Consider the following 14,810-nt stretch of genomic DNA (forward strand, 5'->3'; position numbering starts at 1 on the left):
CCTGTTACTTCTGGACCATGACGGTTGGCCAGCCTTCAATGTTTAAATAAAAATTGTAGGATTGTTATTCACGTCGGTGGTAATGATGTTCGTATACGCCAATCAGAATGCACCAAACTTAATGTGGAGTCGGTGTGTAGTTATGCTAAAACAATGTGGGACACCGTAATCTTCTCTGGTCCCCTCCCCAATCTGATCAATGATGACATGTATAGCCGCATGTCATCATTTCAGCGCTGGTTGTCTTGGTGGTGCCCAGCAAACAATGTGGGCTTCGTAAATAATTGGACAGCCTTCTGGGGAAAACCTGGTCTGATTAAGAGAGACGGCATTCATCCTACTTTGGATGGTGCAAATCTCATTTCGGCAAACATTTCAGGGCTTTGTGGACTTAATCCATGACAAACTGGAGTTGAGACCAGGAGGCGGAGTCGCAGTCTTACACGCTTCTCTGCGCTCTCTCCTAGGCAGTCATCCATAGGAATCCCGAACCCAATAAAATACCCAATATTAGCGGTGTGTGTGTCTGCCCAAGGACAAGTTAAGGTAAAACCTAATAGAGGTGTCATACATAATAACCTAATAAAAGTAAATGTAACAACTACTACAGTGCAACAAAACAGGAATATTAAATGTGGTCTCTTAAACATAAGATCTCTAGCATCTAAAGCAATATTGGTAAATGATTTAATATCAGATTATAATATTGATATATGCTGTCTCACTGAAACTTGGTTGAGACATGAAGAATATGTCAGCATAAATGAGGTCACTCCACCCAGCCATATCAATACTCATATTGCCCGAGGCACGGGCCGAGGAGGTGGAGTTGCAGCAATCTTTGACTCAAGTTTACTTATCAATACTAAACCAAAATTAAATTATACCTCCTTTGAAAGCTTCGTTTTTAGTCTTACGCATCCGACCTGGAAAACTTTGCAGCCAATCTTATTTGTTACAGTGTACCGTGCACCAGGTCCTTATTCAGAATTCTTATCAGAATTCTCTGAGTTTTTATCAACTTTGGTACTTAAAACAGATAAAGTAATTATCGTAGGTGACTTTAATATTCATGTTGACGATGATAAAAATAGCCTTACTGTTGCATTTAACTCTATATTAGATTCTGTTGGTTTTTGTCAGAGTGTAAATAAACCAACCCACTGCTGTAATCACACTCTCGACCTTGTTCTGACTTATGGTATTGAAATTGAGCAACTATTAGTCGAACCGCATAATCCTGCTTTATCCGACCATTTCTTAGTAACTTTTGAAGTACTGTTACTAGACTACAAAGCATTAGTCAAAAGCTCCTGCAGCAGAAACCTATCTGTTAGTGCTATAGCCAAATTTAAGGAAGAGATTCCACCAATACTTAACTCGATAGCATGTCTGCATGTAAGGGAGGAAACTTATACAAAATGTAAACCATCCCAAATTGATCATGTTGTTGATAGTGCTACAGATGCGCTGCGAATACAATTAGACTCTGTTGCTCCTTTGAAAAAGAAGAAAATAAAACAACATAGATTAGCTCCATGGCATAATGCCGAAACCCGCAAAATAAAGCAAAAGTCGAGACAACTTGAAAGGATATGGCGTTCCACTAAACTTGAAGAATCTCGTTTAATTTGGCATATTACTCTCAATGAATATAAGAAAGCACTGCGTAAAGCGAGAGCAGCCTACTACTCTTCATTAATAGATGAGAATAAGAATAATGCAAGATTTCTTTTCAGCACTGTAGCCAGGCTGACAGAGAGCCATAGCTCGATTGAGCCTTCTATTCCCATAGCACTCAGTAGTAATGATTTGATGTGCTTTTTTAACGATAAAATTGTTACTCTTAGAAACAAAATTAATGACCTCTTGCCTTTGACCAGTATAGTGTTATCAACAGCTCCCGGAAACGTAAGTTCTAATATTACACTAGATAGTAAACTAGAATGCTTTTCAGCCATAAACCTTGAACAATTAAATTCAATGATTCTCTCTTCTAAACCATCAACGTGCATGTTAGACCCAATTCCAACTAAGCTGTTGAAGGAAGTTTTTCCATTAATTAGCACTTATTTATTAAATATTATGAATATGTCTTTATTATCAGGCTATGTTCCACAATCATTCAAAGTAGCAGTGATAAAACCTCTTTTTAAAAAGCACAACCTCGATCCAGAGGTTTTAGCCAATTATAGACCTATTTCCAATCTTCCGTTCCTCTCAAAAATTCTTGAGAAAGCGGTCGCAAAACAGTTGTGTGATTACTTAAAAAACAATGATTTATTTGAAGCTTTTCAGTCTGGCTTTAGAACACATCATAGCACAGAGACAGCTCTGGTTAAAGTCACAAATGACATTCTAATAGCCTCTGACAAGGGACGTGTCTCTATTCTTGTTTTGCTCGATCTCAGTGCTGCATTTGATACTATCGACCATGATATCTTATTGCAAAGACTAGAGCACTTAGTTGGCATACAGGGAACTGCTTTAGACTGGTTTAGGTCCTATCTATCTGAACGCTCTCAGTTTGTACGTGTCAATGATGAATCTTCCACGCAAACCAAAGTTAGCCATGGAGTGCCACAGGGCTCAGTGCTCGAACCTATTTTGTTCACATTATATATGCTTCCGTTAGGCAATATTATAAGGAATCATTCTGTACATTTTCATTGTTATGCGGATGATACTCAACTATATTTATCAATCAAGCCTGATGAAATTAATCATCTAAATAAAATTCAAGACTGCCTTAAGGACTTAAAAACGTGGATGACCTTAAACTTTTTGATGTTAAACACGACCAAAACTGAAGTTATTGTACTTGGCCCGAAGAATCTACGAAACAAATTATCTAAGGATATATTAACTATGGATGGCATTAATTTGGCCTCCAGTGAGACTGTAAGGAATCTTGGTGTTATATTTGATCAGGATTTATGCTTTAACGCCCACATAAAATCAATTTCAAGGACCGCCTACTTCCATCTACGTTCTATTGCAAAAATCAGGCATATCTTGCCTCAAAACGATGCAGAGAAACTAGTCCATGCATTTGTTACTTCAAGGCTGGATTATTGTAACTCTTTATTATCAGGGTGTACCAAGAAGTCAGTCAAGTCGCTTCAGCTGATTCAAAATGCTGCAGCTCGTGTACTAACCAGAGTTAGGAAAAGGGACCACATTACTCCTGTTCTGGCTGCCTTACACTGGCTCCCTATAGAACACAGGATAGAATTTAAAATTCTTCTTCTCGCCTACAAAGCCCTTAATGGGCAGGCGCCATCTTACCTTAAAGAACTCATTATACCCTACTGTCCTACTAGGGCATTGCGTTCCAAGAATGCAGGGTTGTTGGTTGTTCCTAGAGTCTCTAAAAGTACAATGGGAGCCAGAGCCTTTTCTTATCAAGCTCCACATTTGTGGAATCAGCTTCCAGTTTGTGTTCGGGCGGCAGACACCCTATCCGTTTTTAAGAGTGCGCTTAAGACCTTCCTTTTTGATAAAGCTTATAGTTAGGGCTGATTAGATTCAGCCCCTAGTTTTGCTGATATAGGCTTAGTTTGTCGGGGGACATCTTACTTCTTCCTTCTCTCTGTCTATACTTGTGTACTCTCATGTTCCGATTAACCCAGCTTCCCCAAATGTCTTTCTTTTTGGTGTCTGTATACGCCGGGATCCGGAGTCATGGATGATCCTGCGCTCCTCTGTCCTGGATCTTGAGTCGTGGCTGTGGTCCTGGATCATAGGTCCTAGATGGATATCCTCGTGGATTCATCTTCCTATTATACACAAATGCATTTCCAAACATTTGGACTACCTATGTTGCAAATGTATTATCTTTTCAATTTACACACGGCATCTATTGCACGTCTGTCCGTCCTGGGAGAGGGATCCCTCCTCTGTTGCTCTCCCTGAGGTTTCTCCCATTTTTCCCTTTAAACTGTGGGTTTTCTTCGGAAGTTTTTCCTTGTACAATGTGAGGGTCTAAGGACAGAGGGTGTCGTATTGTCATACTGAGATTTTGTACAAACTGTAAAGTCCACTGAGACAAATGTAACATTTGTGATATTGGGCTATATAAATAAACATTGATTGATTGATTGATTGAATGTTTAACTGAGTGGAATATGTTGAATATGTTTTACCAAAATGTTGGCTATATGTTAAGGAGTTTTCAGTAGGTTGTGACAGTGCACTGCAACATGTTTGATTTCATTTATTTTGGTCTAATTTATTTTTATTTATCATATTAATAATATATGTTTAGTATGGTTTTGGAAGTGCGCTCCAACATATTTGTTGATCTTGTTTATTGGTAAAATATTATTTGTTTTAAAGTTCAATAAATGGTCAATGAATAATCGTCAAAATAATCGTGATATCAATTATTGACCCAAATAATCGTGATTATGATTTTTGCCATAATCGCACAGCCCTAGTTTGAATGATACAGTCTGGTTATAATGTTTGGAGGAGGCATCACAGGTAAGAGCACCATTTGTTGTGTTCCATCCACAACAAATTGATGTGTGTATTTATTTATCTACTATTTCTTGAATTATTACTGTCATCCAAAACAAGAGATTTTGTTTTGGTAACATTTAAAAAAAAAAAAAACATCTCTTTTTCACTACACTATCTTGAATACTTTAGTTTTTACGTCACTACATTTATCTAACAGCTTTATCATTGTAAAGGTGTCACTTCGGACTCTGGGTAATTATGACAGCATGTCCTACTCAGAGCCCTAGAGTCTCTAGGGCTCTGGTCCTACTATTTTGAGAGTTTGAACAAACCAGACCTTCATCTATTAATGTAGAAAATAGTTGGCACATTACACCATTATGAAAGTAATAATTAGTTAGCTCATTGTTCAAAATGAGCTCCAACTACAACAGTTAAGTCAACTCGTGCATCGGTAATAACAATAAATCAAATGATATAATATAATAGTATAACTTGTGTCTACTTTAACAACACTTTCCTAATTATACTAGCATACTTTTACTAAAGTAACATTAACATGTTTAAATGCAGGGCTTTTGTAAGAGAGTATTTCGTATAGTGTAGCATGGTCTACTTGACTTATCTAACCGAAGTGATCGTTACGTTACTTTGCAAACCGTCACCCCCAACCAACCAACCCACACACACACGTTGTGATTCACTTCAATTAATGGTAACGGAGCTTGCTAACAGCAAGGCACAAGGCTACTTCACTCATTTAGCTAGCTAATGTAAGATACAAATGCTGTCGAGCCCTCACTGCTTGTAAGATAAAGAGCACAAACTGACTACTTACCCGAGCGGCGAGCCCCGCTGTTCTCCGTCATTTTTCTCCCGGGTTGTTGTGATCACATGACTGACAAAGCCGTGCTCTGATAGGCCAGAAGTCGGAGTTGCATTAGGGCTCGATTGCTTATCCTGTCTGCGTAACCCGGATGATGCTGCATCGCAATTTTGGACATCGAATTTTATACATCGAATTTTTTGACGTCGAATTTTTGGGATCTGAATTTGAACATTCGAATTTTTTTCACTTGAATTTTTACATTTTTATTTCACATAAAATAAATTCGGAGCAAAAACATTTAGATACATGATTTTCAAAGTAATTATTTTCAATGTTATAAATTCGGTGTCTAATACAATTCAAATACTTCTGTCTCTTGTTTGCTTCCATACTAATAAGTTGAATTGGTATTATCTAACCCATTAAAAAAGGGTAATTCATTGTTTTAAGATAAATATTTTACTCTTCATAATGATTGTTACTGCTTGCCCAGTTTTATACAAATATTTTAATTAAAAATGTCTATACATTTTTTATATCTTTTCAATAACTTGTTAGCCAATATTTTTGTACTTTTAATAATATGTTATGAGGGGCACATTTCATGTGGGACAAGAGAGACAAAGACTGTTCAACATTTCAAAATGTTTAGTATTGCATAATGTCATTGCGCACAAAAAGATCATAAAATATTGTTTTTTAATAACAGAGTTTGTGTCAATGACTTAGTCACAATTTTAGTTTAGTTACTTACTTTGCCATTAACCTTAATGCAGTTTGGGGTAATAAATACATAATTTATGCAGCCAAACATTGTTTTTATTTTTATTTCTTAAAGGTGGGGTAGGTAAGTTTGAGAAACCGGCTGGAGATACACTTTTTGTTATATTCCATGGAATGCTCTTAACATCCCGATAGCAATGAATATCTTAAATGCTTTGACAAAAAATCCATAAAGAAATATCATCTGTGGAAGCCGTGATACTGTAAAAAGCACGACCAATCATCTGAGCCGGCCCGGCTAAAATAACTGGATGGCCTACCTGCCTGTCAGCCTTCCATCTGTGCACAAACTTATCTCGTGCCCTCATTGGTCATGTGCGCGTTCGTGTGTGTTGGAGGAGGGGCTCTGTAAGGAAGTGGCAGATTTTTTCCGGCTGTGTATTTTCAAATTCTAGCGATCTCGAGCTGGTTTCTCCAAAATTACCTACCCCACCTTTAATATTTGTTGTTGGTATTTGTTTTGGTAACAGAATTTGTTTCAGTAACTTAGTTTCAATTGATTTAATTACACTACTGAAAAAGGGGGGGCCACAGGGGGGGGTCCAAGCACAGTATTACAGGGGCACTGGCTCCTTGTCTCCCCCCCCCCCCTAGAAGCGCCCATGTAACTGAGAGGAAACTGCCGCTGCTGGGTGCAGCGTAACTGTCTGTCGGATATCCAACTTCAAACTAACTTCACTGTGCTTCAGCGTAGCTCAGACTTGAGGAGGAGAACGGGTCCGAGTCTCCAGCGCTGAGTCCAGCCGCTGAATGCCCAGCGCTGCAGCTCCACTGCGGGATCCGGAGAGCTAGAAGAGTGAAGGACTTCAGAGGGTCTATTCAGCCTCCCTTTGTTGGGAAAAAGTGAGAGTAAAACTGAAGGGGAGGATGTCTTCACAGAAGCTACCGGGCTCTTTTGGAGTCCTGTTCCCAGGATACTCTCTGCCCATGAAAGCAGAGCGCAGTCGGAATAAGGAGAGGCTGGAGGCCAGTCTGGCCGGTTTGTGTGAGCTGGAGCTCCTCAAACAGAGGCAGGAATGCCGGGTGCTCAGCGCTCTCTGCCTCGGGGACTCTCCGGTTCCCGGGCGTCCGCCTTGGGGAGCCCTGCGGTCGGCACGCTGCGCCCTGGACGCACCGATCGGCAGCGCGTCGGAGGACCTCAGCCTCCAAACTGTAAGTAACTGTGAATTGATGCGGTTTTAGATTGCATGGGCTGTAAAGGAGACCCTGCTTTCTGCTGGAGTAAAAGGCAGTTTGGTGTGCATTCTTATAGATGCAAAGTTGACTAAATTGTAGGTTTGTTTGTCGTGCGCAATGGCAGCAGTTTCGAAAACTTTGCATATGAAGGGCCCCGAAACAGGATCCTGAAATGATTAGAGATACTCAGCCTGATAAGGTTCGGTCTTATCAGCAGGGTTTGTTGTCATGTGTGACCTGGCCCGTGTGTCTGCTGCAGACACAGATCCGGGTGTTGGGGAGGGTTGGCATATGGGTTATTTTGTATACTTACTTTATATGCTGACTTTTTAGGATTACATTTGTCATGGCTTTGTTACATGTTTCTGATCTGAGTCTCTTCTTGGAACACTGCAGGTCCCTGGACCTTCTTATGGTACATTAACGATTGAATTATATTAACAAGCACTGAGAGTATTGGGAACATTAGAAGAAAAGAAAATCCTCCTGGCTATCATTGACCTCAGTGTGCAAATATGAAGCCATGTCAGGAGGGCCCCTGAAGTCACACTCAACATTACCATTTAAGGGAAAACCTGGGGATAGGCTCATTACCTTATCCATTCCATGCTGAAGTCAATGGATTATCCAGACATATCCCCTAAGTTTGGATAAATAATGCTGTAACAGTTGAGGTCATTACTTTCTACAGACTGCCTCACTCCTCCGGATTTGTTCTAGTTCTATCTATCTATATAAAACTTCTTGGAACTCTTTGAAATGGATTCAAAAACCAACATCTGCGTTTTTAGATTAACTGTTATACTATTGGCTAGAAAAAAAGAAAAGTTTTCTATGGCAGTTACTTTAGCCAAAGAGTCTATTTTGCATCTGCTTAATGTTTTTACCAGATGATGATTCGGAATATAAACGACATGCCTCAGGATACAACAGTTTGGATTTTCTAGCATTTGCCAAATGCAAAAATGGCAAACTATCAGAATAATAGACACTAAAGCAGATACAAACTGTAACGCTGCAGAAAACACTGTCTTATTATATTGTTTATTATATTATGCAAACAGGAAACTTTTGTGAGAATGTCACAGCGTTAGCATTTTTGACATGTTAAAGAGCTGTGATATTTCCTCTTGGGATCTGTACCTGAATTTGTGTGGAATTTTCAGCTGTTTCTGAAATTAACTAACTTGTGTAAAAGGCCTGCAGATGCTGTTATAGTAATAATAGTAAATGGGATTTGTATAGCGCTTTTCCTAATGCTCTAAGACACTTTACATAAAATCATCTAAGATATCTCCAGTTTCCTCTGAGGCCGCGAGCCTGCACTATATCAGCTCTGTGCAGCAGTGAGACAAATGTGTTCTTGAACAGGGATGCAGCAGAAAAGAGGATGAACTGAACGGGCTACATGAAACAGGATGGATTTTGTCTGGCTCTTGACAAATACATATTTTAAGTATCAACCATCGTGTGTTTTACAGAGATTTGGACATGACCCAGCTCTCCGATTGCTCAGTTACAGCAAACAGTTCTCAACAAAAAAATAAAATAGAAACAACTCTGTAGAGGGGGAAAAGGAGCCCGATGCTGGGTTACCACCAGAACCATTTTAGGACTTTATCCATGTAGAGAATTTGGAGGGAAAACCCCCAACCATTATTAGCAAATCTCGTAGTCCTGTAAGTAATAGAAGACATTTTAACACTGAGATTAAAGTGCAGTGGTTTGGTCAAGAAAAAGAGGGCTTGTGAGTAATTGACCTTCTCACATCTATCTTTTCCAGATTTTTACTCAGACCATTGTTTAATTCCTAAACTGTGACACAGGATATCTGATTCAGTGTTATTAAGACCGTCTGCACATCTGCTGGGTTTCCAACTGTTAGCTGAAGGAAACTAGAAATGGAAGGCATTCCTTCTGTGAGGTCTTTAGGACCCCACCAGTGTTTGGACTATACATTAACTTGAATCTGATAAGGGTTCCAGTTGCAACATTTGTCATGGCTATAACTTCTTTAAAAGATAAACAAATCCGAAAGGCATAAGCAGAAAACAGCTCAAGCACGGGATTGACCACGAAACAACAATCAACTGAATTATAGTACTTCTTCCCAAAATACCGACGTTTTGTCAGGACCCTTTAGGTTCAGGCAACACATCTACTTGGTCAGTTTACAAAAATATCAAGATTTGGGAAAGTCGGTTTTAGTGTTAGGGTTACTTTACTTACGTTCATAATTGAAATCAGTTCAACGTTGAGTCTTGGGTTCGCATGGGACACAGACTGGGGTCTCCTGGGTGAAAGTCCTGTGTTTGTTGACCCATCAATCCCTTTGCTGACGGAGTGAATAGCGGGCCAGAGCAGTTTCTCTGCTCAGTTGATATTGCTGCTGGTAGATTTCTATTGGAGTGAGGTTTGTCTCAAAGAGATGCTAACGGTAAATGACTCATGTCGGTATTTGTTGACAATGATTCGTAACAAAGACACATTACATTTCAGATCATTTGAGTACTTTTTGGTTCCAGACTTTTTACTGTTACAGCCGTTGATCTCATCTTGCAACATTATATGTAATGCTCATCAGGTTAGGGTTACTGACATCACAATTGTCCAGAGAGAGTTGAATATGAAGAAAACATTCAGTCAGTCCTTAAATAGAGCCAGACAATAGTGATACAATAAACATGCACAACGTTCAAAGTGTTGAAAGAAAAGTTCAACATTTTTATAGCAACCCTTATTTATAATCTAACAAACAGAGGTTTAATCCAGTGGTGTGCATCACATTTCAAATGTTTTATTGGAGATCTATTGACACAGTTACAAATGTCTATAAAGATATTTGAGATTAGAACAGTTCCAGACGACAGTGAACATTTTCGGCTATTATTCAGTTGTTGCCACTTTAAATTCGTTCATCTTTTATCTGAAAACCACACAAAATCTTTGATGTTTACACATACCGCATCAATTTTAATTAGGCTAATAGCCTCACAAATGTTAAATGTCAAGCTAAAATGTTTGTCTTTTAAGGAATAGTTAGAAATGTATGGAGCCTGTGCCAGGAGATGTTTTGTTTAGCATAAAGACTGCAAGCATGGGAGACCACCTGTGAATCCCACTGATAGACATGGTGTACCTAATCTGTGTAATCTGATCACAATCTGTTCACAACAGAAATGTGAAAGCATCATGGTATTTGCTGGAACTACTTTCTTGGGAGCAGTGGCTGAAGCCTTGTTGTCACGGTGAGGTTGCCAGTGTAGCAGCAGAGTCTGCAGGAAGTCACTGCACTCTGATGAAATCATTCAGACTGTTGAAAAAAACTTGAAGCTGCCGAAACCCATGTATTTAGTGATAAATGTTCTAAGTAGCTAGCCACAGTCAGAGAGTCTGGAAAGAGATCTGGTCATCGGGCTGTGATACTCCCTCTGAGACCCTCAGTGGTTTCCAACACACTCAAGTTCTCAGCCATGACTGAAGATCTTTAATCATTTCTCAGGCCGGTTCTGCTTCAGACCTGTATTCACCATTACACTCGTTTCCCAGTTCCTACTTAAAGTTATTCTCCCTCTGCGATTGTTCCCATCAATCAGAGGGTCTGATTGACTGATGGGTTTTCAGTAGAGAATCTCTTCACTCCCTCTTGTTAATTGTTGGATTCTTATACTGCAAAAACTGAAACGTTGACTTTAATTAAATGTATTTCAACAGAATTCACTACTAGCAATAATATTAAGTTTAAATAGGGACAACTTAATATTATCTCTTTCAAGAAGGTCTTTGTTGACATAATACATTGAATTAAAGTAAACTGTTCAGTTTTTACTGAGTAGGATGGTAGCTAAATAACATATAATTAGCATCCCTTAATGTTTTTTTAATTTTAAACTTAACTTCAAATAAGTTCTATAAATGTCACATACATTTCCCTTGCCATAATTCAATCGATCGCAATTAGACTCCACCAGTGTTGTTCTGAGGTTATAAAGTATCCTTCATCATAGGATTATGCTCAAGTGTAAATAATTATTTTGGAGCACATTTTTGGTATGGTATGTGTGTCAATGTTTATATACACTCAATGAGCTGCACTGACACACTGCTCACTTGGTCCTCTTGTTGATATTGCTGCATATGGCATGTGCTTCAACCGCCAGTCTGAGGGTTTCATATGACACATAACTCACTGCAGACCAGTGGAACGTGTGACTTCTACAGGGTAACTTTGATATGCTTTATTCAGTAGCAGTTCATGTGTGTGTGTATTCATTAGTGTGTGGAGGAGATATATAAAGAAGTGAAGGGGCAGAGAGTGATGCAGGATAAACAGAGTTGTGAGAAAGAATGTGTGTCTGTGTGTGTGAGAGAGAAGCTGTGTATGTATTCGTCAGCAAGAGCTGCTGACAGCCATGTGACAGCTGACAGCAGCTGTGGAGGCAGCATAACCTGCAGTGTGTGTGTGTGTGTGTGTGTGTGTGTGTGTGTGTGTGTGTGTGTGTGTGTGTGTGTGTGTGTGTGTGTGTGTGTGTGTGTGTGCACGTGCGCTCTGCATAATCAAATAAGGACATTGATAACCAGAACGGCACTCAGGGAGCACAGAACTCCACCAAGGCCAATGGGGCGTTCAAATGCTCCTTGGGTGGTCCCATTACCTGAGAGTTGGGAAGTCGTTCTCTCGACTTCGTGTTTATTAGCTTTAAGTTCAAACATGGTAAAAGAATAAAGTTGTACGTTGCTCGGAGCATTTCTGATGAGATCACCCAAGCTTATATCTGTTTAAAAATAGTTTTTGGAGTGAACGTTTCGTAGTCTCAAACACATTTTCCCATTATTGTAACAAAGTATATTTACTGAGGTACTGTACTAAACTACAATTTTGAGGAACTTGTTTTTCATTCTATGCTACTTTATGCTCCTCCTCCACTACATTTTGGAAGCCAACATGTTACTTTTTACTCCATTGCATGTATATAGTTACTTTACAGGTTCAGGTAATTTGCAAAAATGTAAATCAATAATTAAATAAATATTAAAACCAGTGTAGGTTAAGATATCCAGCAGCAGTATAATAAGAATTAGCTCCATATTTTTCAGCTGTGATAAACATATCCATGCATCAATAATCATAATTTAACATCTGTTTTTACACATAACGAGTACTTTTAGTATATTTTGAAACTGAAACTTTTGTACTTTTACAATTATGTATTGCTATTTTACATTAGTAAAGGATCTGAATACATTTTCCACCAGTGACCTCAGCCCAAAAGCCTTATATGGTGATGTTAATGAAAGAAATACATTCCTCAAGCCAAGCCAAAAATACAACCTCCTTGGCAGTAAGTAAGGTTGATGATCAGGACGTTTAAACTAATGTTCTTGCAGTTAGGAGAGGTGAATAACAGCATCAGGTTAACAGCAGAACTCTTAAAGGACTTCAAATGAATGATGTGCTGTTTGATAGGGAACTCTTATTGTCAGTGTGGAGTTGCTTCTTCGATCAGCAGAGCTGCTGACAAAACATCAAGAGAGTGAGCAGTAACACTCTCCCCTTCAACAACAGCTGCAGATGAATTCCCCTTGAGCAAGGCATCAATCCACCAAATGCTCCTGCAGCCATCAGTTAAAGTCTTTCCTGGGAGTGCATGAGGTACATTTGGTACGGTGTGTATTTGTTGACAGAGTGTGTGTTTGTACTGTCATCTATCATACAGTAAGTCTCAGTGGAGAGCTTTGCAGCTGTGACCAACGTGTCACTGAAGCCAACACAAACATTCTCAACTCTAATGGATTTGTTTTGCTTACGTTTCGCACCTTGCTGAATTGGACAAACACAGTAGCATGTCTGTAGCTGTTTGGGCTGCAGTGGGGTAGAGGGGTGGGCCTGGGGGGTCTTCACTGAGCAGGCAGGTCACTTGTGAGGTCTCCAAAACAAAAACTACCACTTGGTTACTTAAAGTCACAGCTGTGCAACTTCAGGGGTGTCAAGGGAAAACAATGCATGACTAGGAGCTGGGACACAATAGCCCAGAGCCTATCCGGTCTCATCATTGCACCAACATGTTTCTTTAATAACATAGAAATGTTGCAAGCTTTTGTTACGAACCTTTCTCATGTTGCTGTTCGAGGTGAAGACGGTGAATGCAAAACAAAGATAGAAATCCTGCAGGCCCAAAATACAATCAAACTGTTGGGATAAAAACACAATAAAGCCGAAAGCTTATTTCCAATCCGTCATGCAGGACAGATTGAAGTGCCTCAAAGGAGGAATGGAAAGAGAATTTAGGAAACATCGAAACCAGACAATACAAACGGGTGTACAGACTGCTTAGCCAATGGGTGAGCGCATGCCATTTCCACAGGTCAAGCAGAACTCTCAATGATATTGCTCTGTCACATTCCTTATTTAGTACAGTTAACTCGTAAACAATGTTGGAAAGTGTTTGTATAAAACATTTTTTAAATAAGCATAGTACATGCCAAGTATAAACCACCTGATCCAGGCAACAACACTCAGGACAAATGGGACTATTTTGGAAGAATACTGTTTCTGAATTGATTCCAGTAGACACAAGATAACACATGAAATCCAGTTTGTTCTTGGAATGGAAAACATATATATCAGTCACACTCACATTACAATTCATTCCTTATGTGATTAAAGAAAAAGAGTCACAGGATCAATACATCCAACAGTAAGCCCCAGTATGTGTTCACTGTCTGGCTTTAATCAAGAGAAAGGAAATGACGGCGACCTCTGCAGGATACTGAGGGTGATTTCCTGCAGTAACCAATATTTGTTTCCAAGAAGGATCAACTCATTTGAGTAGATTGACTTCTTAAACATCTCTATCTGACTCTAATAACCTCAGAGCAGTTGAAAAGCAGTCAGTGAATGGATCATTGGCAGCGTTGGTCCTGATCCTGGACCTGCTGGATCCTCCTAAAGTCCTCTGACTGTGCTACAGTATTTCCAGCTGAAATATATATGTATATGTATAGGGCAACACCAGCTGCCAAATGCCCCTTAACCTCCCTGTGAAACCTGAGCTGGACCATGGATGTTTCATTTTCATGCTTGTTTGCCATCTGAAGATACTATCCAGGAAACCGAGAACCGTGTTTGGCCCAGTGTTAGGGTCCCTTCACATCTGGTTTAAAACAGAGCTGTATTAGTGGCAAACATTCCAAGGTGACTTTGAAAATAGGCTTTCAGCCATTCCCAGTGCATGATTTAATAAAACAAATGGCATTCCTATTTCCTTTCAAGTTACATTTTGCATATATTATATATAATACCTGTGTCTTTCTTTAAGATAAAAAAGCTGAACGGGGAGTTGTAAAAAAACTGATGGTGCAAGGTCTGAAGAAGTTACAAGATCCAGTCCTCAGAACTTAGTTACATTTAATTCAGTGACTGATAAGAAAGTGAAGGAAAGTAGATCTTAGTGCCTACACTTGACTAAATGCTACCCAACCGTCACTTACTAACAAGAGCAAACTACATATTGGAGACCACAGCTACAAATTCAGGCCTACACAAATGGCATCATGC

At 39.4% G+C, this 14,810-nt stretch overlaps 1 protein-coding gene across 1 annotated transcript in view; it reads left to right on the forward strand.

Moving 5' to 3' along the window:
* Positions 1-6,721: 6,721 nt before the first annotated feature.
* The window catches only part of LOC117553023 (dapper homolog 3-like), a 21,624-nt gene continuing 13,535 nt past the window's right edge, over positions 6,722-14,810 (forward strand). The window contains exon 1 of the mRNA XM_034226769.1: positions 6,722-7,228. Within this exon, the coding sequence (XP_034082660.1) occupies positions 6,944-7,228 (285 nt within the window). The 5' untranslated portion in view covers positions 6,722-6,943. The remainder of the gene's footprint in view (positions 7,229-14,810) is intronic.

This window comes from Gymnodraco acuticeps, unplaced genomic scaffold (genome assembly GCF_902827175.1).
Source record: "Gymnodraco acuticeps unplaced genomic scaffold, fGymAcu1.1, whole genome shotgun sequence".
NCBI classification, from domain to species: Eukaryota; Metazoa; Chordata; class Actinopteri; order Perciformes; family Bathydraconidae; genus Gymnodraco; species Gymnodraco acuticeps.